Source organism: Rhea pennata, chromosome 24, assembly GCF_028389875.1.
Source record: "Rhea pennata isolate bPtePen1 chromosome 24, bPtePen1.pri, whole genome shotgun sequence".
In the NCBI taxonomy this organism is placed as follows: domain Eukaryota; kingdom Metazoa; phylum Chordata; class Aves; order Rheiformes; family Rheidae; genus Rhea; species Rhea pennata.
Window position 1 is genome coordinate 7,424,651 of NC_084686.1, and position 26,093 is coordinate 7,450,743.

The following is a 26,093-nucleotide window of genomic DNA, read 5'->3' on the forward strand; positions in this document are numbered from 1 at the left end:
CCCCTGAATTCTTGTGCTACAACCCTACATCTCCAAAGAATGATAGGTACATAATTCCTGTTTGAATTGATGGCGGCTAAACACCTAAACACTTTGGAGGATCTGAGCCCAAATGCCTTTTCAATTAATATTATTAAATTCTGAACACATGGGGCCCAGATGCCCCACTACACTGTAATTACATTGCTTAGAACTGGGCTGAAGATCTGGCTCGCGGTATCTATTCAAAGCTAAAGTTTAATCCGTAGCGCTCAAAGCCACTTCCAAAGGGGTATCATTATCTCCAGATTCCAGGTAGGGAACCGAAGGCCCAGGGAAGAGATCTGACCTGCCTGCGATCACGCCCTGAATAGAAACCAGGCGTCCCCGCTCTTAAAATTCATTATAGTGGCGTGTTGCTGTGAGCCGGGTTTGATGTCGAATGTTTAAACCCATTCATACAGCACCGAGAGCGGAAGACGCGCTGGTTCCCGGGAGAGCCGGAGCCCCTCGCAGGTCTGCATCGCACAGGCAGTGCTCAGCCGAGCTCGTTTTAAGCTTCTCGTTCTTCCTCCGAGCTGGGAGAACTAATGATAGGAAAGTTATTATTTACATTATCAGCCCTGCTTCTGCTAGCTGAGTGTTAATACGCGAGAGGTGACGATATGGCGAGCCGGATGGGCAGGTGCGTTGTCGTTTTAGGTGGGCTCCTTTTTCTGGGGTGGTGTCTTTCGTTTGTGTCTTCCCTTTTCTCGACCTTCCCTTTCGTGTAGGTGATTTCGTAATAATTCTCATTGAAATGCAATGATTCAGGCCTGCTTTTGCAACTGTACCTTGAGCTTGTTCTCTCTGGCAAACCTAAAAAGGCTCGAGGAGAGAGAAGTAAGAGACCTTAAGCTTGCACAGGGGATCAAGGGCCACAAGTGTTAGCCAACACTATAACCCTGGTTGGGATTTAAGAAATGCAACAGGCTACAGTCTTGCTTACACAAACACTCATGTCAGCAATGTAGAAGGAAGGGCTTTTGGGTAGTATAAATCCTCCCAGAGTTGCATAGAGAAGCCTTAATATAAACCAGAGTCCAACTTATTTATATTTACATACATTTTTACCTTCCACATCAAGTAACTACATTAAAAGATGAATCAGCTGCAAAATCAAACACTTCAGAAGAAGGAAGGTCAGGATGAAGGTTTTCCAACCAGTCTCATTCTGCCTTTCTTTGTGCAGACGTGAGGAGTTAATTCTTTGGTTCCTTGGGAGTTTTTTCCTTCTGCCTTATCAGCGAAGGTGTCTCTTTGGAAAGTGTAGCTGCCAAAGTCTTAACAAGTTTCTGCTTAGGGGGTGCAATGTGTGCTTTTCAAAGGCTCACAGCTAGGTCAAATTTAGGTGAGTTTTCAGTGAAATGAAAAAAAGTCGTGTCTCTGACACTGTGGCCATTCCCCTGGGAGATTTTTTATTCCTTTTCTAAAGGAACTTGTGCCCCAGGACTTCTCAGGAAAGTGGTTATGCTGATTAATGGATGTGCACAAAGCAGTGGCTTTTCCCGTTCCAGGATTTGGGAAGTAATTAAACTGCATTTTGCGCAATTCTCAAAAATTAAAAGAAGGGAAAAAAGGAGTTTGAAGCATAGATAATTATCAGGAGAAATATTTGAAGATTAGACTCGTTAAAAGTAACTGGCCAGAAAGCTTTAAAGGGGAAACGGGCGTTTTACTACACTAAGCCTCATGAAATCATTTTAAGGGGAGTTCGGGCATCTCGGGTTGGAAAGAAGTCGGGTCTGGCTCGTGAGACCAGTTCATTAGGTTGAAGAGAGAGCATCTTCCTAGGATGGGCAGGGAGATGCCTGTAGCTCGGGCCGGGAGTCAGAGGAGAGGCGCCTTTGGCAACGCTCTGCACCCACAGTAGTTAAAGTCGTTTTGCGGCAAGCGCTCTTCAAACTACAACACAACAAGTATCTGGGGGAGCGTGCCAGCGTCGCTCCACGTTCCCGCTCCCTCGTGACTTACTCTCCGGGCCCAAGCTGCAGGTCGCTCTGCCAATGGAAATTTCTCCAGGAGTTCTTGCACAATCCCAGCAGCTGTTTTTAGCCCGGTTTGGGAAACTGGTGAACTTGAATGATCCTGTTACGCTCTTAGCTTGTCAGTAAAGATGTTGAGCAATCGGCAGCGTAAGGGAGATCAGAGAGAGAAATTTCGGTTTGTTCTTGGGATCCTTTTTTAGCTCTCTGTGCTTTTAAGTACAGTGGGTATATTACACTGTCTCTAGCGGGTGTAAATCACCATAGCACTGGTGAGGATCTGGCCTTTTGTATCCTGGTCTTTACTAAAAACACCCCAGAGAGTAGCCTTGATACAACCCAGCTGTGCTCACCTTACCAGAACTGGAAAAATAGCTGTTTGAGCTCCCAGCCTTTGGCTCTCCTCCTCCGTCAAGTCTGCTGCTGTTTGGGGATTTGGGGGGTGGAAGCTGGTTATAACATATGGCAGTAAAAGACCGCTGTATAATTTTGTAGGAAGCATGAAAAGTAAAGACGCTAGGTGTCCAGTGGCCTTGAATATGCCGGAGCAGCATTTATATGGGGTTGGCAGACACCGCATGGGGCTTACGGGAGACCCGTGTCTTTCTGCAGCAGGTGCTAGAGGCCAAATGGGTGGCCCTGGAGTGTACTAGAGGCCTATGTTAAGGCACCTAAACTAGGTAATGTGGAATATTTCTCAAACAGAGGACAATTTCCAGTCCCCCTTGGGCATCTCTCCTGGGTGGATGGTCAGGACTATCTACCTTGCTCTGCAGCTGTAACTTCTCTGGGGCTTGGATGGCTCTGAATTATGCAAATAGTCAACAGATCCGAGCTTCAGGGCTGACTTTCGAGTTTGTTTGGAGGTGAAGCGCGGTGGGACAGCAGCATTTGCCTGGTCGGGTGCCGCCTGCGCAGTGGCCGGGCCGAGCGCCCTTCTCCTGGCTGCGTGGCGTCGCAGCAGCATCGCCCCGCCGGCCAGGCGCGTCTCACGTGCCCCTTCCTTCTCGCCAGGTAAACTGGGCGGCCAGGACTCCTTTGAGAGCATAGAGAGCTACGACAGCTGCGACCGCCTGACGCAGTCCTGGAGCAGCCAGTCCTCCTTCCAGAGCCTCCAGCGCGTCCCCTCCTACGACAGCTTTGACTCGGAGGACTACCCCGCCGCCTTGCCCAACCACAAGCCCAAGGGCACCTTCAAGGACTATGTTCGCGATCGGGCCGATATGAACAAAGACAAGCCCGTCATTCCTGCTGCGGCCCTGGCTGGCTACACAGGTAGGGTCACGCTCTGCCGAGCAGCTGGGGCGGTGCTCGCACCATCTCCGTCTGCAGAGCCTCCACGGTCCGCGGGGTTGCCCAGGGTCGGCGTCGCCAGCCCAGAAGTCGGCGAGCGAGGGCTTTTGGGGTGCCCCGAGGTCGGGCACGCGCTCGGGGGCTCAACGTGGGCGCACCGGCCAGCACGCTGCCCCCAAAGGCTGCGTTTTCGTCAAGCGTGGGCACCCCAGAACTAACTCATGGAGTGTCTAGGATCTGGCGGAGTGCAGGACTTTGGGCTCGCCCCGTCAGCCCCTTATACGAGCTCTCCAGCTGATGTGTTGCCTTTTGCTGATGCCTCTTGCCTATTACTAATGCCTTGCGTTTTCATTTATACCTGGATGCCTCCTGGCTGAGCCTTGTAGGCCTGATGTTGGCTCTGTATTGCTGAGAGCAGAAGGTACTAGAGAGCCCTCACTTTCCCCCCAGTGCTTTTATGCGACTTGCTGGCTGCTCACTTGTGGTTTCTGATCTTCATCAGGAGCGGCCGCATTTCCAGCATAGCTGCGTGTGATGCAAAATGATCTCATCCTTGTTTGGCATAGAGGAAGCACCTTGTTTTGCTCTTCACGCTGGTGTGAGGCAAGGGTGGCACAGTGCCAAAGCAGACCCAGACATTTTCCATTCTTTGCACTGGGAGAGATGAGAAGGTGTGAGGCTATGGAGACTCCAGCTCTTTATATGACAGCTCTCAGCCCTCCAGCAAGCTGGCCATCTCCTGTCCACACAGAGAGAAACCTGGTGTAATGGAGCTTCAAGCTAGGAGGATGCTTTGCTGTTCTTCTGTGCCCATGTCTTTTCCCTGCACTATAGGTTAAATTTGCAGGACAGCCTCCTGACAGTTCCCTTTTCTCTTGTAAAAGCTGATCCCTCCTGCCCTGGTTGGTAGCAGGGTTGTGGCCTGGAGGAACCAAGTGGTGGAAATAGTTTGTGCAGATAAAGATCATCAAAAGGTTCAGAGCAGATCCTGAGGTGTGACTGTCCCTGAAATCTCCTCCCACGCAGGGCTCATCTTAGGGCTGATAACTGTATTTTTTTTGTTGGGGGGAGCTGCAGAGGGGAGGGGAGGTGGAGAGATAATTTTAGGAGCTATGTGTAAAAAAGGAAGTGGTTTGTTGCTATAGCTTTAGTTAGAAAGACGACTCAGCCCAGCCTGCTGAATGGGACTGTTTCAAGGAGGCCTATGCAAAATAAGAGTGCGCTGCCATTCCTGAATGGCTCCTGGCAAAGAGAGGCACGAGCGGTAGGAGGGGCTGTGCCCCGGGACACACCGTCGTCGCCCCACCGGTTGACGGAAGTTGATGTTCCTAAGAAAAGAGACCCGCGAGCACTAGCTGCGCTTTTTCTTCCTCTTTTCTCCTGATAGCGCCTTTCACTGCGGCCTGCAAAAGTGTTTTGGGTGCCCAGTGCCTCGGGCAGGAGCATTGCTCACCTTTTAACAGATAGGGAAACTGAGGCACAGAGGTACTGGCAAAACTGGGGCTTTGTTTTCGGAGCTGGGTAGCGGAACGTTTCGCTCCACTCTTGGTCCTCCTCATTAGAAAGAACCGCTGCTGGAGGGGCAGAGTCCCCAGCTGCCTCCGCGAGAGAGGAGCCCAAGTCAGTGCCTGGAACCTGTGGTCTTGTCCAGGAGTATTATCACCCCGAAGAGTGTCCTTGGACTTACGCCTCCAGGAGAGTGAGACCTCAGTTAATGCTGTGCCAGAGCAGTTGCAAGTACTTTGTTCTACACATTTTCCCTTGCATCATTTCAAGCCCTATTAAGAGCTGGGAAGATAATCCCTTGGCCCAGGTATTTCAGTGATCAATATTTGGGAGCACCTTATTTTTTTGCATTGCTTGACTTGAAAAAACTTAAAAGGGGAGAGGAAAATTGGAGGCTTCCAGAATCGCTACTCACTTGGAAGTCCCTGGGTTGGAGTGACGCTTGCTTGTTCAGTACTGAAACAGCCACAGCGTGCATTTACCATTGGGAAAGTTCTTTAACAGATAAGCTTTGCAGACATTGACTCCCGAGATGTCACCCACCCCTTTTTAAAGCCTTCTGGCTTGTCAGCACCTTGTATTCTCTGCTGCTAGCCCTGCCTGTGCAAAGGGAGCACAGCACGGGTGCAAAGTGAAGCCCGGTTGCTGTGAAAGCAGGTTACAGCGAGAGCAAGTGATACTACAAGCCGTAAGAGAACTGGGCCCTCTCAGCACAGCTTTGGTGTACAGTAGTTCTGCAAAAGATATCCGGGCTGGCCGGTGAGAAGTCCAAGGCCTCTCTCTCAATGCAGCTGACCAAGGAGCATGGGGACTCCTGGGCGGGACTCCTGGGTTCTTCACTTTGCTTTTGCTTTATTCAGGGTAGGAAGTGCTGTCTAGTGGCTAGAGCAGAGGAACTACAACTCTAGGCTGTGTTTCCAACTCTAGTGAAGAGGTGGAACCTAGTGAATAGACCGGGGAATTACCAGCAGTGGGTACCAAAGCAGCCAGGACTCCTGGTTTCCATTCCTTACTCAGGTGAGGGCATGTCCAACACCAGGCAGCTGGTCACCAACCAGTGGAGCACCCAACGGAGATCCCAAGGTGCCTCAGTGTGCTGTTGTAGGATGTGCAGAGCGAAGGTGGAAGACTGAAGCTTTGGAAGGTCATGACATTCTTTTTCTCCAGGGCTCTTTGTGTTGACTTTGGGAACTTGACAGCATTGTTCAGATTTTGTTACCAAGGGCCTGTTTTGCTGGTGGCCTTGGGAGGTGGCACTGTGCTTTATCACAGCCACAGTAGAGTTCTGATGGTATCTGCCCTAGGAGGCGCATGCTTTGGTGAGAAGGTGCATTTTGGCGGAAGCGCCATTTGCGTTTGATGTGTTCTTCACCCAGCTCGCAAGCAGCTTTTCAAAGCTGCGTTATCTGCCCCCACATCTTGACCTAATTTAACAAGTTGCCATGGTTGCTCAGATAGAGGTTGATGCAATTTTCTTATCTGTTTTGAAGGAGAAATGTAACTGCTCAGGAGTTGGTGAACTTCAGTTTCCATAGCCGCAGGGACCCACAGGGAGGGCAGTCTCTGGACACCTCTGGTTTGGGGGTCAGCTTGAGTCTTGTGTGAAGTGGGATTTTACATTTTTGAAGTGACCTAGCAAATGGAGATAGAGCAGCTCTATTAAAATTAAGCAAGTGTATCTGCTCTGAAGGCAGATGTGCTAGAGTTTATGTTGACTTAATGGAGCTAGTTTTAAACTCCTGTGTTCCTGCAGCAGCGTCATGTTTGGTGTGGGTGGGTGGCTGGCACGCGGTGCCATGGTGGCACAGATACCTAGCACGCAGACTCAGATACCTCGGTCCTGGAGCCCAGCTGGGTGAAACGGAGCTCGGCTTTGCCTTTGGGCCACCTGCAGTCCTGCCTTTGGCTGCGTCGGAGCCGGATCCTGCAAGCTGCCAGCTCCTGCAGGTGCCACAACTGCCCCATCCTTCGTGATGCTCCGTGTCACCTGGATAAACACTGACAGTCTGCGGCAGAGAAGTGTCCTGCCTGTAGAGAGGGCACGTAGCTCTGACCACACTGCTCTTTGTCTTTTCTGCCCTATTTTTGTTTTTCCACTCCTCTGACCTACTTCTGCTGCCCTTCTCCTAGTCATGCAGGTCCGGAGGAGATTCAAATCCTCCTGATGGCCCTGTGGGTCGTTTGCAGTTGCCACTCTGGACTGAATTGTTTTCAGCCTCTCTTGAGCACCCTGAGGCGTTTGCGTGGGTTTGTAGGTGAGCTGTGGTGTTTGTTTGCTTTGTGGCATGTAGACCCTCAGCATCTTCTATGCAGGCTGGGGCTTTCCATCTCGCGGCGTAATCTGCGTCGCCGCAATACCTAGAACCCCAGTGGTGAGGCTTTGATGCGCCAAGCTGCTGCTCTAAAGAGCTGAGTAGACAGAGCAGAGCAGAGGTAAGAGGGACAAGAGGGATGAAATGGCTTGTAAGCAAAACTGCCACTGCTTGGGGAACCAAACTGTGATCTCTTTTCTGCAGGGCCAGTATCGCCGCTGGGACACTGTCCTTTGGTCTAGGCCTGGTTAAGAGGTTATTGATGCCTGTGTAGATGAGCTCGGCACCTAAAGGGTTAATGCCCCCTTCCCAGCTAATGTCACACAGGACCTGTCTGTCTCTCTTACGACAGATTGATGTTATCTTCGTTATCATGCTGCCCTTAAAGAGGACAGAACATAGCGCAGGAGCTCTCTGAGATGCTATCTCGCCTAAGCACCCAGAAGTGTTTCTGTGTAGCAGAGTGTTTTGCCCAAGCCAGATCCAGCCCTGAGCGTTGCTATCAGCCTCCCCGGTACCATGCAGATATCTCCTAAATGTGCCCAGTAAACCCATCGCCCCCGTCCGAATCGTCCCAGCCTGCAGCGCATGCCTTCGACGAGCCTCTGTTTCTGGGTGATGCTTATCTGTGGCCCAAAAGTGAAAGTGCGCAGCTGCCAATTTGCAAGAAAGTGAAGTCGGCGCCAAAGAAAGTGGGTCTTCTGAGACAGTTTGTGTGCTTCTTCCACTCTTCTTCTTGTTGCCTACGCTGCTGGTCTGAAGCTTCCAGGCAGCGAGCTCCCCAGGTGTGCCCTGGGGGAGGAAGCACATGGCTGTCACTGGCGCAGGAAAGACTGTCAGCGGCAGCGTTCCCAACCCCTCTCCTGTCAGGCTCTGGAGCCTCTGGTGTCCTTGACATCAAGAACCTGTGCAGTTGCTTTCCGAGAAACATGAGGCCTGCGCCCCGCTCTCACGGGCGGCGGAGCGTGCCAGGAGGTGAATCTGAGCTGCCTGGCGAATGGGCATCCGCAGGCTCTTGTGTCTTGGTCAGGGGAATTCAGAGATGCAGGTAGCTGCCCCAGCTGTCAGAAGAAACGTAGCAGCACCTCTAAACCCTGCAAGATGCTGGTGATGGTGTCAGCTCACTTGTTCCGGCTCATATGCTTTACCTGCCCCTGCAGAGTGAGTACTCGGCAGCTTCCCCTGCCCGCTTTCTGCCTCCAGTGCCGAGAGCCCCTCAGCTCTACGAATTAAGCAGAGCTTTTCTCATCACAAGGTGGGAAGCTCAAGGGTGGGGCTCAGGGTTGCTTCAGTGGCTCATGATCCACCTGCCAGACGTGTGCAAATGACAGTGAAATCAGCCGCATGCAACGCTGCCCAACCGTGACTGCAGCTCAGCTCCTACAGGAGCTGCTGCAGCCGCCAGCAGCAGCTTCTGTGCAGCCCGGAGATGCTGCTGAAGTGGCAACTGCTGCTTAGTCCCTCCTTCGAGCAATGAATCAGACTGTCGCATGGCAGCTCCCGTGAGCCTTGCTGTGCTGGGGCTGAACTGCGCCTGCAGGACCAACTTTATGAGGGAGGTGGAAAGTTCACGAAGACCCTTTTGCTCCACCGGTCGCCCCATGGATGAGAGCAGTCTTCCCAGTACATCCTAGCAATAAGGGAGATGCACAGGAAAATCTGAGCTGGCACAGAGTGGCCCATCTGGCCACTATCCTGTCTGTAACGGTGGCCAAAAGCAGATGGCACATTAAGGAAGGGTGCTTTCTGGGTCTTCTGAGCACACTTTCTTCAAGCCTGCTCTTCAAAGACACTTTGATCCGAGCTTCGCTGCTGTCCTCCCTGCCTATGCAAATTGGCATCTCGCTACAATGTGACTAACCGAGCCAGTCTGGGCAAGAGATGGGGAGGAGGCAAGAGGAGTTGGTGTGACAAGGAGGCGATGGAGATGAGCTGCGCCTTCGCCGTTCCCCATGCTCACTCAGCGTGGCCATGGGGGATCTGGCTCCCGCTGCACCTCCACCGCTGCAGTGGTGTCGAAGCGGGGCTTGGGCGCGGAGAGCGCGTGACAGGAGCAAAGGCTGTTTTGGAGATGTTGCTATGCCCAATTGTTTTGTTTGATTGGAACCACAAACCACATAGCGAGAAGAATAGGTGCGCCGCGCACAGGGTTTTTGTAGTTTTTTTTTTTTTCTGTTTTCCTTCTTTCAAACGGAGGCCGTTGGGAGGGGTGGGGGTGTCAAGCCGGCTCAAGAGAAGGGGCGATGACGTGTTCGGTGCTGGGCCTTCCCAAGCACAGTGCCAGCGCCTGCCTGCCCGATGCGGGCTGGTACCAACGTCACTGCGAGTGAAAGTGGCCGGCGTGGGTGTGCTGCAGCGGGGTGAGGAAGGGCTTGCAGGAGGGCCGGGTGGTGTGCCCTGCTGCACTGCGGCAACCTCCTTGCTGCAGGCTGGCTCTGCTGGGGCACCGGCTGCCAGTGAACAACGGCAAAGCCGCAGTTTCTTCCAGCTCACACCTACCCAACCTACCCTGCTTATTTTGTCCTGTTGGTCTCAGTTGTTCTTGCCCAACCTTTTAGGACACCAGAAGCTCCTCTTCATTAGTGAGGCTCCTATAAAAACGAGGCGCTGCCGCAAATTGCGGCAGCGCATCCCATCGTGGCCAACGCTTCTGTGTCACTGGCACATTGGAGTCACTTCTGAGAGAGCCGGCAGCGGGTGGGCAAGGTGCTTCTCCAGGTCTGAATTTTAAGCTGGCGAGTCACAAACGCCACATTCATTTGACTCCGTGGGGAACGTTTAGCTTGGCAGAGCTGTCTTGCCCAGCCTCGGTTTTGGTTTGAAAGCTGAGGCTTGCAAAGCACTTCTCGCAAAGGGGCTGGAGGAATGCTGCAGACTGTGTATTTTGGTTTGAAATCCCTCCGCAGCTGTGGAAGGAGGTGCTGCAGGATCTCACAGGGCGGCGTAGTACCTTACATTGTGGCCGGGCGTTCTCCGGTAGGACTGAGCAAGGGCTAAGGGTGGACCGAGAGGTCTGCAGCCTCCGGCGGAGGGCTGCCGCGGCGCGCACAGGCTTCCCGCTGTAGCCGCCTGGCCTCAGCAGGCTTCAGAGGCATATTTTCCCCGTGACGCCGGAGCATTCCTGCAGGGTGACGCTTGCCAGCGGGCCCCCGCTGAAGGACCCTCTTCAGTGCCACCGAGGCGAGACAGGGCCCCCTTTGTGAAGGCCCTTTGGCGGGCCGGCCCCTCCGGCGGGCGCTATTCTTAGCAGCCTCCCGCGCGGTGCCGGAGGGGACGGCGGGGCGACCGGGCTCCGGGAAGCCCCGGGATGCGTAATGTGGGAGCAGTGCCATAAAGGGTGGCTTGTGCCCTCCCTCCCTGCGCCGGCGGAGCGGCCCGGCAGCGTCGGCTCCTCCTCGCGCGCAGAACGAGGCACGCTCTCGCTCTCGTGGCCGGCCGGGCTGAGCCGTGGCCGGAGGCGCCGTCTGGGCTCCGGTGGCGCCCAGCACGCTCCACCCCAGGAAGGTGCGGGGACGAGCTTTCCCCGGGCTCCGGTGCGCTTAGGTCCGCCCAGGACCTGCTGCGGATGGTGGGATGGGAAGAAGCGGAAGGGAGAGCCGGCGTCTAGTTTCGGAGATGGCTAACGGCCCCAGGAAGGAAGCGTTTTCCAGATGAGATTGGAGTTAGCCGTGTTGCTGAAGAAAATGCTGGCGGCAGTTGTTGTTTGAAGATAACGAAGGCAGCAGCTCGTGGGCCGGCGCGCAGCAGCCTGGCTCCGCTGCCTTCGTGGAGGTGGTGGCACCGTGCGTGTTTACACCAAGAAGCGGTGTGGACGGGGCGTCTTGGTGGGGAATTCCAGCCTCGGTCCGGGCACGGGTGGAAGGGATGAGCCAGAAGTGGTGGAAAACAGGCTCTGAAGCATCGCGGTTGCCCCCGCAGCTGTGGAGACGGCGGAGGTGGGTGGACTCCTCTGGGCGAGCAGAAGGCTTCGGCCTCCGCTGCCTTGGCCTCTCGCAGCGTGCGTGTTTCCAGGAGCAGCCTGCCTCCCTTTCAAAGAGAGGGTGATAAATTGCTGGGTTTCCCAACTCCTCGCCGTGCCAGCTGGCAGCCGAGCACGCGAGCGCCAAGCGCGAACTGTTCCGGCCGCTCGGTTAGGGACGCTTTTCTCCACAAGCCTTTGAAGCCCTGAAAGCCTCCAGCAAAGCCGGGGTGACCCGAGGCTGCTTGGAGGGCCGTGGTTTGCAAAGAGCCTGGTGCCCAGGCAATAAATTTCCATCCATTTTACTTTGGGAAGGGAGTAAAAGAAAAAAAAATCCTTGTTCTTTAGCTAGGAGGGAGGGAAATCGGTGAGAGGTGGCGGTTCTGGTCTTGCTTCAGTCTTGCAGCCTCAGTCTGTTTCTGTGCTCGCCGGAGTTGGGTGCTGGCTGCTCCGCTGCACCTGGAGGATTGGTGTAAAGCTGGACGGGATGAGAGAAATTGGAGCCCCCGTGTAAGCCCACCTGCGATTCCTCTTGGGAGGCCTGCGGAGCTGAAAGGACCTTTTGCCTCGTGCATCCCCCTGAGGGTTCCCTGCATCCGAAGCTTGTCGCGATCGCTAAACTCTGCCCCAGGCGCGGTGGCATCTCGGGCCAGGGCTTGGGGCGCTTCCGCTGCCAGCGCGCCGCCCGCTCCGACTCCCGTCTCCGCCGGAGAGGCAGCGAGCGGCGCCGTCGTTGAGTCACCGTCCTGGCAGGCGTTTCCGCCGCGGACACCTGGCTGGAGCCTTTCCCCGCCGGACGGTTCCTTCCGCCCCCGGACCCGCGGGCGAGCGGGGAGGCGCTGCGCACCCTCCGCTCCGGCTCGCCCGCGGGTCCGTGATGACCCGCGCGCCGGCACGAGAGGCTGCCGGCTGGCCGGGGATCGCTGGAGGCCCGTGGCTTGCTTCAGCCCGTCCCGCCTGCTGTCTGATCCGGGTGAATCGTTCCCTCTAACTTCTGGCTCTCATTATTATTATTATTGTTGTTATTATTACCGATATTTTCTATGCTCCATTTAAATATATCAAAACCTTTCCCGAAACCTGTTGCCCAACGTTTCGGGCGCGGCCACATCTGAAAGTTGCTCATCAAAGAGGTTTTGGCTTGAGGGCTTCTCTTTTAGCTTTGATTGGGACACCGGTGCAAAGAAGAGATAAGCGTTCTGAAATCCCTCAGTGTACAGCAGCAATCGAGCCAAAGGCTGCGCTCTGGGTACCGTGCCGGAGCCGCAGGGCCCCGGACCGCGAGGCCCGGCAAGACGCTAGGGTTGTGTTTTGAAGTTACCTCTTCGGTTGGTGGTTTTGACGTCAGACCCTGGCCGCTCCTTGTTTCGTGCAGGTAGGCAGGCTCTGAGTGACGCCGGGTTGTGTCGGGCGGGACGGGGGAGATCGGTGCCCTTCGGAGGCTTCGGAGCACGCTGCTTTTGGAGGTGTTTCTTAGCCCGCTCGACAAATTGCTGTTGGCCAGGGTTAATGCCCAGGTGAAATACAGGCAACAGTGTTGTAGAGAGAGGCTGGTCATGACTTGAACGTATGTGGCAAGGGATGATTTGCAGCGGCTCTTGGCTCTCTGGCTGGATTAGGAGAACCAGCAGCTGCAGGGAATTTGCTTAGACCTGGTTGGCCTGTGCCAGCTCTTCTGTCATGCCAAAGTGTGCTTAGGACAGAGCAGCTGCTCTACTCGAGAGCTGGGGCTTGCTGGATTCCCTGGCCAGAAGGTGCATTTAAAGAGAGTGATGGTAATATCTGCCAGTCCTCAGCTGGAAGACCTCCCTCCCACCCAGCACGCGGGGCTACCAGCGCGCTGAACTAGCCAGCCCTTGCCTTGCTGCACTCCAGCAATCCGCTGATCCCGGGGAGCTGAGGCAGCCCGTTCCTGCAGAGACATGCCCTGGAAAGAGGCCAAATAATTTTCATACCTGGGTCCCCTTTATCTCAGTAAACAGTCACGGAGCAAAGAGTCAAGGTCGGGAAGCAGGAGTCTGCTGGAGTTCATGCAGTGGCCAGGAGCTTTTTGGCACGTAGGAAATGGTGGTGCTCCTGTGCCAAAACGATTACTCCTCACTGTTTGGATGCCAGAAAAATAATCCTATTTATGTAACTCTGAGTGAAGCATTCCAGTGCATGAATATTCAGCTTTTGCTGCAAATAGGAAGCTCTTTTACCTTCAGGATTTAACTCTCAAGCTGTCATCTCAGCCCAGATCTCACCCTTTGGCCGCTGATGCTTTTTTTTGATAGCGGGAAGGCTTTTTTTTTTTGTTTCAGTGAGCACCATTTGTTCTTACAAGAACATTGGTCTTACAAGACTGACGGATGGAGCCCCTCGGGATAACCGTGGAGGAAATCAGAAACCCCGGGTTTCCAGTGCGAGGCAGATGAAAGGGTGGTGGACCTTCTCGCGCCGAGAGAGGAACTGCCGGCACAACTCAGCGCAGACGAACGCATATTCTTTTTGCATGTGATTTCTTTCCCCTGGGTGAGCCCCAGGGGGTGGGCCAGAAGGGGCCATTCCTTTCCTGGGCATTAATGTCTCATGTCTCCTTTGCGTTTTTCTAGGCAGTGGACCCATCCAACTGTGGCAATTCCTGCTGGAACTGCTCACTGACAAGTCCTGTCAGTCCTTCATCAGCTGGACGGGCGATGGCTGGGAATTCAAGCTTTCCGACCCGGATGAGGTAGAGCCAACCCTCCTGCCCTCCCTTCGTGGCTGCGATTTGGGCGGTCGCGTTACTGTTCTCCGGTCTATGCATAGAGGAACGCAGCAATTTAGAGCCTAACGGAGCGCTCGTTAAAGAGCAGCTATTAATTGGGCTGCGGTAGTACCTGGGAGAGCCAACGTTGAAGGGGAGCAGACGAGATTGCGCAGAAAGAGCGGCGCAGCGCCAACGCTCTTCGTGGAGGAGCGAGACGTAGGCAGCGAGGAGGTGGGACTTCCCACGGGTGTCCCCTCCGGCCCTTATATATCCTCGTGGAGCCCTCCCCACTCTCCCCGAGGGTCGTTTCGGCCGCGGAGGTTGGGTTTCCTAAGCTTTAACGCTTTTGCGTCCCGAGTCCGCCCGGGGACCGCGGGCAACCCCTTTCCCGTCCCTCGGCTCCCCGGTTCCTCTGCTTGACTCTCGGCCACCCCTCTCCCAGGTGGCCAGGCGGTGGGGCAAGCGGAAAAACAAGCCCAAGATGAACTACGAGAAGCTGAGCCGCGGCCTGCGCTACTACTACGACAAGAACATCATCCACAAGACGGCCGGGAAGCGCTACGTCTACCGCTTCGTCTGCGACCTGCAGAGCCTGCTGGGCTACACGCCCGAGGAGCTCCACGCCATGCTGGACGTCAAGCCGGACGCCGACGAGTGAAGCCGGCCAGCCGTCGCCTCGTGTCGTTCCGGAGAGTCGGCGGGACTTTTTTTTTTTCTTTTTTTTTTTGGGGGGGGTGTCCTTTTCTTTCCGATTTTTTTTTTTCCGATTTTTTTTTTTTGATTTTTTTTAAACTCAGATTTGATGCTTTGAGGCTATTGGGAGAGAGGGTGGCAGAAGAGTCAAAACTTTTGCCTAGAACGAAAAATAAGTTTGGTTTGAGGGAGAGATGGGCTTTTTTTTTTTTTTTTTTTTTCTGGAAAACTCCAAGACAGGCTTTTTTTGGGATGAAATTCTGAGTTTTAAAGAAGCCAGAAAAATGTAGCTCACTTTAAAAAAACAAACCGGAAAAAAAAGAAATCCCAAACCCTCCCCATCCCTTGCCGTTTTGAACAAATATTAACAATCGGATCCCTTCGGTTATTCTGTTTTTAGCACAACAAACTGACAGTTCAGGAAATGATGATGTTCCTAGAGATTTGAGAATTTTAAACTTTTTTCAGGGGGAGGGATAGGGAAATCAAAGTGAGTGAAACTTCCTGTTTTGGAGAGAGGCAATACAGAAGAAGAAGAACCATTTGCGTTCTTGTTGCGCTGCCTTTCTGTCAATGGTCTTCTTTTCCACAAAAGACAGGTTTTTTTTTGTTTTGTTTTTTTTTGTTTTTTTTGCTAGGAGGGATCAAGACTTTTTTTTTATATAATTTGTTAAAATTTTATTTTATTAAATTTTGTGCCAGTATTTTTTTTAAATAGTCTTAAGCTCTAAGATGGTCTCAGTATTGCAATATTGTGTGTGTTCGTTTCTGTTATGCCGGCAGAGAGTTTTATCACGGTGAGGAAAAAAAAAAAAAAAGAAAAAATCAGTTTATGTAGACCCCACTGGAGCAGGGCTTTATGACTCATGAGCTCTGAATCATATGTAAAGGAAAATCAGTCCAAACTGGCTACTAGGGATGCTGGCTGGGTGTGCCGCTCTCGCCTGGCGTCCCGTATGCTTTGCTCTGTCGTTTGCTGATAAAGCTGGTTGAAATTTCCGAAAGCGCTTTTTTTTTTTTCCCTCGTTGTTGCTGTTAAAAATAGTCCTTTTTTTTTTTTTTCCCCTGACATCTGCATTTTGTGCACAAAACGGCTTTCCAAAGTGTGTCAACAGGCGCGTTGAAAACGTCATTCACATTTTCCAAATGGGAATATTTGTATTTTATTTTTTTTGGGGGGCGGGGGGAGGAGGAACACTTTGGTGTTTTGCAGGGCTTGTTTTGAGGGGCGAAGGGAGGAAAAAAGCGAGGAATCTCCACATTTTTACCGCAGCAAATGGAAATTATACGAGTCAGCGTTACATGTTTGAACCAAAAGTCCCTTTTTTCGGGGCGGGAGGGGAGGAACGAGCTGGCCGGGGGCGAGCTGCGGGCGCGGGGAGCAGGCAGGTTTCCCTAAGGGAAGTTGGGCTTTCCGAGCCTGGCGCCGGAGGAGAAGAGGATAGGAGGGAGGGGAAAGGAGCACGCGCCAAAGTTGGGGAGGGGGGAAAAAAAAAGGGAAAAGCTGCCTGCCGGCGAGGCAAAACTTCCCCCGGCCCCGGCGGCGCTGGGGGCGGGCGAGCGGCGCGCGGCGGGGGGGCTCTTCGTACACTGGAAATTTGCCGATTTGTTTGCTTTGGGTGGGGGGGGGGGCGGATTGCTGCTTGCTTTTTTATTTTATTTTATTATTTTTTTTTGGTGGCGGCTCTGGGCCGGTTCGTTCGGGCGGCGCGGCCGTCGCCCTCGGCGGGTCCTCGCCGCGCTCGGATTTTAATTTCGGCTCGTTCGCGCGCCGAGGGGTTTGGTGAGTCGCTCTCGCTGGGTTGTTCGCTGGCCCGTATATTTTTAGGCGAATTTCCCAAACGGGCCCGTTTCGAAGATCAGGGGAAGGAATATTTTGTGCCAAAAGCAAGTGGGCGGAAGCAGTGGGTTTTTTTTTGTTTTTTTTTTTTTTTTTTTTAAGCAGATGCTTAAAATTCACTAAAGCTTTCGCTCTCTTCTGTTCCCCAAGCAGCATCTTCTCCAAGAGCCGGTCCCAATAAGCACCTAAAAACTGCGGCTGCCGCGGGAAACCTCTGCGCTTTCCCACCCTCGCTCTTGCCGAGGGGTTTTTCTTTGGAGCTCGGTTGCTTTTTCCCTTGCAAACGGCGCCGGCTTGGGTTGCCTGGCGCGCTCTGCTCTCCGGTAGGGTCTACGTACCGTTCGAGCTGTGGTCTACATTCCAAAGAGGTTTTTAAAGAAATGATAAATCTATGTATACGTATATGTTATAACGGAATATCTCCAGGAATTAACTGCCTCAGTGTAAAAAAAAAAAAAAAAAAAAAAAATTAATGTCTTTTTGTTCTGTTCTGTTTTTACACATGGATTTTTTTTTTAAGCTGATAAAACATAGAAGAGGAAAAAAAAAGAGATTGTTATATTGTGCTGTTTGACTATTTTCCAACTTGTATTTTCATATAATTTATATTTTTTAAAAGTGGAAAAAAATTTTAAAAGCAAGATTAAAAAAAAAAAGGAAAAAGCAGGTGCTTTTTAAAAAAACTGAGCTGAGGTAGCTTAGAGATGTAGCGACGTGTGTGTGTGTCCGTGTGTTGTGTTTTTGTTCTTTTTTTTTTTTTTAAAGAATACAAAAAAAAAATCCCTCCTACATTGAATCCTTAACGAGGAAGGGGATTGTTCTTGTTTTAATTGCTGATGCTGGCACATCATTTTGCTGGAGAGTTTTTTATATACTGTAGCCTTATTTCATATCGTATTTTAAACCATGTGAAATTAAAAGAAGAATAATTCCTAGCGTCTGGTGTGCTTATTCGTTCCCCCGGGCGGAGGAGCGCGCGGCGACGCTCTCGGCGCTTGCAATCCCGCGTGAGGCAGCCGAACGGCAGCGCGACGAGTCGCCGGGCGAACGCAGCAACTTGAATGAGAGGGAGGCGGTTTGGTTAAATTGGGGGGATTTCTGTAAAATCTGTTTTTTTTTTCTTGGGAGGGGGGAAAAAGCCTCTCTGGGGAAAAAAAAACGCCCTGTCCTTTCAGCCAGGCTTATCCAAACCGCCGGGAGAGCGCGGGCTGCAAAGCGGTAAGACGCGTGCACCTTTTTTTTTGTTGCATGGAAAGGATGCTCCGGAGCGGCGTCTTTTCCAGGCTGCCCTTCATTTTTTGGGTGCAAACCGAGCATTTTGTGGCGGCAAGGACGTTAGAGAGATGACGCGCAGCACCCCGCGTCTGGGGCGCTCGAACCCCTCCCCGAGCGGGTGCCCTCGGCCCTTGCCCGGGCCGGGAAGCGGAATTATGAGCAGGTATTTGGCAGAGAAAGTCGGACGAAATGAGCTTGATGCTAAACGGGTTAGAAACGGCGAGCCGGCGGGTCCCAAACCTCGCTGGAGACGGTGGGAGCAGGGAGTCCTGGCCGTGCGATTGCTCCCCGTTAAAATCGGCAGCGACGGATGTGCAATTCCTACCGGGCTCGCTTATGGGAATGGTAAACGGAGACGGCAAATACAGGTATTTCTGTTCAGAAACCTCAGCGGCTGGAGCGCTCGGTTCCCCCGCCGCGAGCATCGGGTTCGAGGAGAGCGGAGGAAACGCGCGTCCAGAAGCTGCACGTTTTAGCCAAGGCAGTTTAATAACCGCTTCGGGCTCTTAGGGTAGTTATCCATCTGGGAACGCCGCGTCGGTGGCTCTAGGGCATCCTGCAGCCCCAACGTGGGGGGAGAAAAGCATGGGGACGGTCATGGGCTCCGCTGGGGGCTGGACGGGGGGCAGATCGGCAGCGTCCTCCAGCGGCCGAGGTTTCGGGACCGTCAGCTTCCCGCTCCGGATGCTCGGAGGCCTGGGATGCATCCAAGCCGCAGCCCCGGGATGCATCCAAGCCGCGGCCCCGGCGGTGGGTCTGCGAGGCTCCTGCCAACTTTGGGGTTGTCCGAATCGGCGAGCGAAAGCGAAGCCCGCGGCAGGTGCGACTTGCGCTCGCGGAGACGCGGCGCGGGCAGAAACGGGGCGGCTGATGTTTCGAGCCGGTCTCTCGGAGAAACGTCCGCTTCCCGTGGAAACCCTGGGACTGGCGCTGCGGAGAGGGGTCGGCGCGGGCTCAGACTGCAGCGCTGACGGCGTGGGAGTCAATCAGGTCGGACTGGGCTGCTCGCTGAAAAAAATAGCAATTTTTCTGGGGGTGGAAAGGAACCAAATTGAATCGAAACAGGTCTTGGCCGGCTCGCCAAAAAACCCCGGCGTCTCGCTCCTCGCGGGGCTCCGCGGTGCTGCGGCCGGGAAGTCGCTTCGGTAGGGGGAAGAGCTGGGAGGCTCGGACATAAGTATTCCTGATCGCACTTTCTGCCAATCTTCAGTCTCGACGCTTTGCATTTTCGGCAGAAAATTCTCAAGGTTATCGACCTTAAAAAAGCGCTGTAGGAAAAGGAAAAGGAAAAAAGAAAAAGGAAAAAAGCTTCTGAAAGGGTCTGTAACCAGCTGAAATCGCCCTGGGAGGTGAGAACGGCTGGATAAAATGTTCCCGTCACACTGGCTCGTTCAGGGTTGGGACAACGGGAGGGACGGAGATTTCCAGCAACTCGGCTTTTTGCTCAAATCTCTCGTTTCGAGCCCTACAGTGAAAAATGTATAGGAAGAGGGCTTGCTGCCGGGGCTCGTCTCCGGGCAGCCCTCGGCCCGATTCCCGGGAAGGATTTATACGCCAGGAGCGGAAGGACAAGCTGCACCACGGCCAGGTCCGGCATCCAAGCGCGAAGCAATCGTATCCACGCACGAAGCAACGGTATGCCAAAAAAATAAAAATAAATAAATAAAAAGTCCTGCAAAACCGGGGAGCCCTCCCAGGGCTTCAACCCGCCGGCCGGTAACGTGAACCCGGCTGCCCCTCCGGCAGCCGCCCGTTAGCAACCAAGTATTTTAGCAGTGCTGGTACCCAAATCCCCTCAGTCCCTAGCCGGCGTGTAAGCTCTGGGAGTCTAAACATGTTCCCTGGCATTAATCACTGGTAATAGAAACCAGAGCTGGCTCTCGTCCCCGCTGAGTCAATGCAACCCTCTGCAACGCGTTGGGAAACACAGGCTGAGAACAGGGCATGAAAGAAATTCCAGGCAGGGCTGCTGCTTCTTTCTTTTTTTTTTTTTCTTTTTTTTTTTTCCAGTGGAATTTTGAAATTGGAAAAACATAAAGGGAGTAAAAATAGAAACAACAACAACAGAAACCTCAGGCCTCCAAAGAGCTGCCGGTCCCGAGCCTCCCTCCTCTACCTCCCTGGCTGCCTCCTCCCGCTCCCTGCCAGTGACTCCAAGACCGAGGTTTGAACTTTTTTTTGGGGGGGGGGGTGGCGGTGGTGGAATAACGCAGGATCCGGTGACAGAGAAATGACTGCTATGGTGTGGTTGACAAGCTCATGGGAAAAATGTAGCTTGCAAGCTGTTTTGGTGCCAGGGGTACCCCAGAGCCAAGGGTGTTGAGAAGACGTTATGGTTGCACCATCCAAAGGACCTCAGGAGCCCTTCCGTTAGCTGAGGTGCTACTGCTTGGAACGAAAACTTCCCATCTTAATCACTTTGTCAACCCGAATGCCGTGAGAAGACAACGGCTCACCCAGCGAGGAGGGTTTAAGTCCTCCCCTTTCCACCCTTAGGCATGTCATAGCTCCATGCATAGCGGTGTCCAGCCCCAGAGCGAGACCAGGGATCCATCCCCGATTTGCAGCCGTGTTGCATGGATGACCTCAGAAAAAGCTTGCGGAGAGGCTAATTGCAGTCCCAGAGACCGCAGGAGCACTTGAGAGAGAGATGGACGCGCTAAACACTTAACGAGGCTCCACTGAAATGGCAGCTAAATGGTCTCCTTCCTCCAGCATTTCGGAAGCAATCAATGGAGGGTCATGATGGAAAGATAAATCTCTCCCTGCTTTTACTGGATGGTGCCAAAAAGCGAAAGGATTGCTTGCGAATAAGTGTCCGTAAGCATCTGGAGTCACTGGAGCGTTTCGAAAGAAGCATCAGGGAGCTGCAACCCTACGAAGCAAAATGCAATTGGAAAAAAAAAAACCTAACCGCCTAAACAACCCGCCTTCTCTTGCTACACATTTTCCCACCAGAAAAAAACTTGGATATTGTATAGAAATGCGAAAAATGTGATGACAGTCCCAGCCCCCGTTCCAGCCTCATGCTGTTCCCTAAAGGGATGTTTCACTGCAGGCTTCTCCAAAACCGCCCCAGCTCCTCATCGCCCGGGAATTAGCCTTTGAGCAGAGGTCCCGGCGTGCAGCAAGAGCCATATGGTGCAGTTTCCCCTTTTTCTTTAAACTCCCACCTGGTTGAAGCTAGTCCGGTGGTGGGAACATTATGACCACACTGGGGATGGCCACCAGAGAAGAACGACTCCTTTTAGGAAGCTCACCCAGGCTTGAAGCTTCAGCATCTCCTTAAGACAAGCAGGGAAACTGAGGCACGCACGGGGCCTCACCGGGACAGCATCGAGCAAGGAATTAGTGGCCCGGAGCCCATTTCCCACGGCATCGTGCCTGGGAGGAGCTGAAAGCTGAGGTTTGCTCATGCTCCTCACCGTTTCCTTCTCTACCTTCAGCACCTTCCCCAGTTTCCCTAAAACACGGGGGGAATGCAAGGCAGCTGTCTTCTCGAAAATGCACTCTCAGAGGTTCCCTGGGAAGGCCCAGGACAACGTGTTTGTCCTGTCACGAAGGCCTCTCGGAGGGAAGGGGTCACGTTTCTATGCAAGCCGGGAGCAAAACGAGGCAAAAAGATGCTTCCTGCCCCCGCACGGCGCTGTTGAAAGAGATGCTCGGTCCCAGATGGATGCAATTAGGGGGAAGGCAGTGAGAAAAAAAAATACATAACACAGGTGCTGCGGGGTGGTTCTGGAGACTCCAGATTTCCAAAAAGCTTGAAATACCGCTGCTGTGATCTGCTGACTCGCCTTGGCCCGGGGCTGACGGGCACCTTGGCTCGCGCTGGGTGCCTGGAGCCGGTGCTGCGGCCGTAAGGGACGTGTGGCCCTATGGCCAAGGGGGGATGTGGGGAGGCCAGCGATGAGGTGCACAGGGAAGGAGAAAAAACATCTTTGCAAGGGCTTTGCAGGGAGGAGCGGAGCCGGTTTTTCCACCTCCGGGCTCTTTTAGCGGCTGCTGCCGCTGCTCAGCTCATCCTAATCAGAGAATCTCCTCCGCCGCTCGCCTAGAAAGCCAGAAACCCTTTTGGTTTAAAAGCTGTAACTTCATTTTGCTTTTTTTTTAATTCTTCCTAATTTAAGCAGTTTCTCTTCTTTTTGTTTAAAGCAAAAAAGAAATCTGTGTTTAATCTGCTGTTTTTCCTGGAAATGGTTATGCAAGATTGAAAATTTTCTCTGAGCAGAAATATTCAGTTTGAAAACCCAAAGGTGAAACGAGTCCATGAAGAGCAGCGTGGGGAAAAAAAAAAAAAAAAAAAAAAAAAAAAGAAGAAGTGGGGGATCAGCCCTGCACCCAGAGGTGGCAGATACGTGAAAGGGATGAAGATAATTTCTACTGTTTTCTTTCCCCCCAGGCTGTTTTGCCTGAGCTGCCTCGGAGAGCCTCTGCTGCGGTAGCCTGGCTCCCTGCGATGGTGGGAGGAGGATGGGTGGCATGATCCAGGCGATGGGAACGTGAATTTCCCGCAAGTGGAGAACACAGATTTTTTTTTTTTTTTTTTTTTGCACCCACGAGTGCAGAACATAGACTTTTTTTTTTTTTTTTTTTTTTTCACCCAAGGAGCCAGGGCATCCGCATCACCCCGCATCACGAGCTCAGCAAACTCCCGGGCATTTATCTTTTCCTGCTCCCGGGCAATCACCGCACCGTCTTCACCTGCTGCCGGTAAAACACTAAAACCGGTGGTGACGGGAACGCCGATGACTGGTCTTTGCTCAAATTAACCTTTGCAGCCCCTTCTCTGAATCTGAAAAGCGATTTTTTTTTCTTTTTTTCCTTTTTTTTTCTTTCGAGGTGCCCGGCCTGCGAGCAAACGGATGAGACAAGTTTTCCAGCGCTCGATGATTCAGACCTCCTTCTCCCTGCACTTAGCAAGGTCCCTTTTTGCAGCCCCTTTTCCTGCTTTCTCTGCTCCCCCGTCCTCCAGCCCCAATTTGCCCCAGACAAGCTGCACGGAAGATTCAAACTCCCCACTAAACAACGCTGCTTAAAACGTGTTTGGCTCGTGCTGCCAGGTAATATAACTCCGCTAACGTCAGCAGCAATGGACACGCGGTTGGAAAATCGCTGTCAACGGAATTGCAAAATGACCATCGGCCGGCTGCCGGCTTCTTAAAGAGGAACGACGACCCGCCGGCACCTCGGCTCGTTCGCACCCGCTCGTTTGCACCGCGCTTTTCGTCCGGATGTTTTTTCGGGGCCGGACGACGTCCCTGCGCGCCGAGCGTTCCCACCGTTACGGCCGCCCCGCACCCAGCAGCGGCAGTTTTGCATCCCCCTCCCCTGTTTTGCATCCAGCCTTCCCTGGCTCCGTGAAGTGCGGGGGACCAGAAAAAGGCCTGGGGGGGGGGGTCATTTCTCAGGGAATCCAGGGAATTTCCCATTCCCTGGGAAATCGGAGACATTCAGCACTGCCGTCCAGCCTGCAGCAAAATCGCATTTCTAGAAGCCGTGTACCAAACCTGCTGGTTTCCAGCCAAGTTTTTTCTTTTTTCTTTTTCTTTTCTTAAGATCACATCAGGCTGCAAATAAATTTTGCTATTCTCGCCCCGTTATTCCCTAAGCAAGCGCGCGACGGGTGCTTTGGGGGTTAGCGACGAGGCCGCGGGTGCCGGCCCCGGCTCTGCGGCCCCACGGCGGGCAGCGGGGGCCCCGAGCGCCTTGCAGCCCCCGCCAAGGTGAGCCGGGAAAAGCTCCGCTCCTTTCTCCGGCCCTCCCGCAGCTGCAGTTGCCTCTGCACGACGTCTATGCGATCTATTAAATGTCTCAACGAAGGATTTAATTTAGTTTTAATATGACAGTTTGGGAGATGTTAATTAAATTGAGTTATTAAAAACACATGCGCCGAGGCTGGCTAATACGTCTCCTTTTTTATGAAGTCCATTAAAAAATTCAGAAAGATGGAAGAAGAAGAAGACAACAGCTGGCTTTGGACGCAGAAGCGCATCCAAAAGGCTTCTTTTACTTTGCTCAGCTAAATACATCCCAAGCGTTCCCGGAGAAGAAGCAACAAATAGCAAAAAACCAACCAGGTGAACACGAATCCTCCCGGGCACGGCAAAAGGCGGGTGAAAATCGCGCCTCAAATGAGGAATCCCCTCGAAGCCAAGCGTTTCGCTGCCCGGCGGCGTTAGGGAGGGAGGGTGGCGCGGCCGGGGCGGGCTCGCACGGACGCACCTTTTTGTCATCTTGCCTAATCCAATTTCTTCCTACCGCCGGCAAAAGCGCTGCTGGGAACCTCTTCGGGAGGCTGTCAGAGTGATTCGGTTAAGCCGAAGAAAAACTCCCGCATGCCTTTAACATGACAAATATTTTATTAGGTGGAAGTGCAAGCAGATGTAATTAGATTAGCAGCCCTGAGTTAATATATTTATAAGCTTTTAAGGATACGATGCACTGGTGAGACAATCAAGGCGACCTGGATTGGAAACTACAGTTTCCAAACCAACCTATACTTTCAGCCTGGGTTATTCCTATCCAACTTCTAGAAAAGGACTTAATCCTGCCAAAAAGGCTGCAAGGGACGGGGAAACCACCAGGGTTTTGCTCCAGCTGGGCCACCGACCTGCAGGGTAATTGTGGCCATACATCGTCCCACGCTGCTCTTCCCCCCCACCCCCCCGTATATTTCGTCGTGAGAAAATATGCAAATATTTGAAAATATGCAAAGAGCAGCTTTCCTCGCCTTTCTTCGGGAAAGCTTTCTGAACTCTGTGAATAGCGTAGCAGAGCAAAATGCAATTAAAAGCCAGGACATGCGTCTATACGGTCGATCTGAGTGTCGGTAACCCGGCAGCATCAGCTTGCTGTAAGCGCGATGGAAAGTCGGAAAATCAGAGTTTGCCTTGTTTTGGGGGTCAAGTTTGAGAGAGAGAAAGAAAAAAAGCAAAATAGCTTGGGATAAAGAGGGGGGAAAAGCACAAAGTTATTGACGTTATTAATAGCACATCAATGCTGGCAGGTCTCACGGCTCCCAGCTGCAACGGCTGGGAAGATAAAGACACCTTTTTGGATCAGCCCGTGGGTAGGAAGGGCTCCTTCTACTCTGGAGCAGCAACTGCAGGAAAGAAGGCTGTAAAACTGTTTTCTATCCATGCAGCGTCCTGGAAAACAAACCAAAGCGACCTTCTCTTCTCCTCCCCTGCCTGCGGGGGCCGTCTGATGGCGGAGCACATTTTCATCAAAATCTCAGTCGTTCCCAGGTACTGCTTTCCCATTCCTGCAAAAATAAATAAATAAATTAAATTAAAGGTTGCATTAGCAATAAGGCTGTGTTACATACAGCTTTAAATATATATCGGTTTAGATATAGAGCAATAAAGCTATCTATATAAAGCAATAAAGCAGTATCAGCCTGCAGGCTAAAAGTGGTGGGAAGGGGGGAAATGTGGCCCTAGGTCTGTCCCCACTCGCTGCATTGCTCCAGTTTTCCCAGTTGTAAAATGGGATGGTACGAGCAGCAGCATGGAAAAAAAAAAAGTCTTTGGGGAGGGGAATTGGGCCTGGGAGCCGGGGGGCTTTCGGGAACGGTGTCACGCCGTCCGGACAAGCCGTTCCTCTTGGCTCACGGACAGGTTTTAGGTCTCATGCAACCGCTTTCCTGCCGGTCCGGAGGAACTCCCCGGCTCAGGGCAGCTCCCCGCCGCCAGGACCCGGCTGCTGCTAAAAGCCGCCCAGTTTACGACCGCGGCGCCGTCCGCTGCCAGCCCGGCTGCGAAGGGCTGGTTTCCCGCGTCGCAGCAACGAACCCCGGCGCGGAGGAGCGCGCGTGGGACGGCGCAGCGCGGCGGCGGGCACTTGCGGCGCTGGGGAGATTAGTTAGCGCCCCTGGATCCGGGGGCCTTGGGCGGCTGTAGAGCGGATAACGGGAACTGGGCTCCTGGAGAGGTTTTCCCAGGAGATTTGCTCCATCGCGAGCCCAAACCTCGCTGTTGCTCCGTGCAGCGAGGCTCCGGCGCGCAGGAGGATCCCTCTAAGACCAATGCAACCCAAACACTTGGCAGCGGCGTAGGGCGGCCACGCGGTCCATCGAAGGCTCGCAGCGTCTCCGTTGGAAACGCAGGGAGGCTCAGGCTCGGATAATGTTGGCTCCGACCAAGGTGCAGCTTGGGCCAGCGCCGAGGCTTGTGGCGGCTGCTGAGGCTCACTGGGACGAGGCCAGCGCCAGCCACTTCTGCAACCTCAGTGGTTGTGAAGCAGCTTGAAACCACCCAAAGTGTTTCATGGCTCAAACTCTGACGGTGCTGCAAGGCTCCAGGGGATTAGATCTAAGGAGACATGTAAGTTTTAGGTGGAAGACATCAAGCAAGACGAATCCCACCCTTAGCATGCGAGCAACGAGGAGCACGCATCTCTCAGATCTTGTCTCTGTCTGTCCAGCCTTTCATCTAGATACCTACAAGACAAAAAACCCACAGCTCTGAGTGTTTCTTTT

General features: G+C 53.0%; 1 protein-coding gene across 2 annotated transcripts in view; it reads left to right on the forward strand.

Moving 5' to 3' along the window:
* ETS1 (ETS proto-oncogene 1, transcription factor) overlaps positions 1–17,271 on the forward strand; it is a 73,790-nt gene extending 56,519 nt beyond the window's left edge. For both annotated transcript variants that reach the window (XM_062594483.1, XM_062594484.1), the window contains 3 exons: positions 3,018–3,278; positions 13,667–13,785; positions 14,246–17,271. In XM_062594483.1, the coding sequence (XP_062450467.1) occupies positions 3,018–3,278; positions 13,667–13,785; positions 14,246–14,461 (596 nt within the window). In that variant the 3' untranslated portion in view covers positions 14,462–17,271. The remainder of the gene's footprint in view (positions 1–3,017; positions 3,279–13,666; positions 13,786–14,245) is intronic.
* The last annotated feature ends 8,822 nt before the right edge of the window (positions 17,272–26,093 follow it).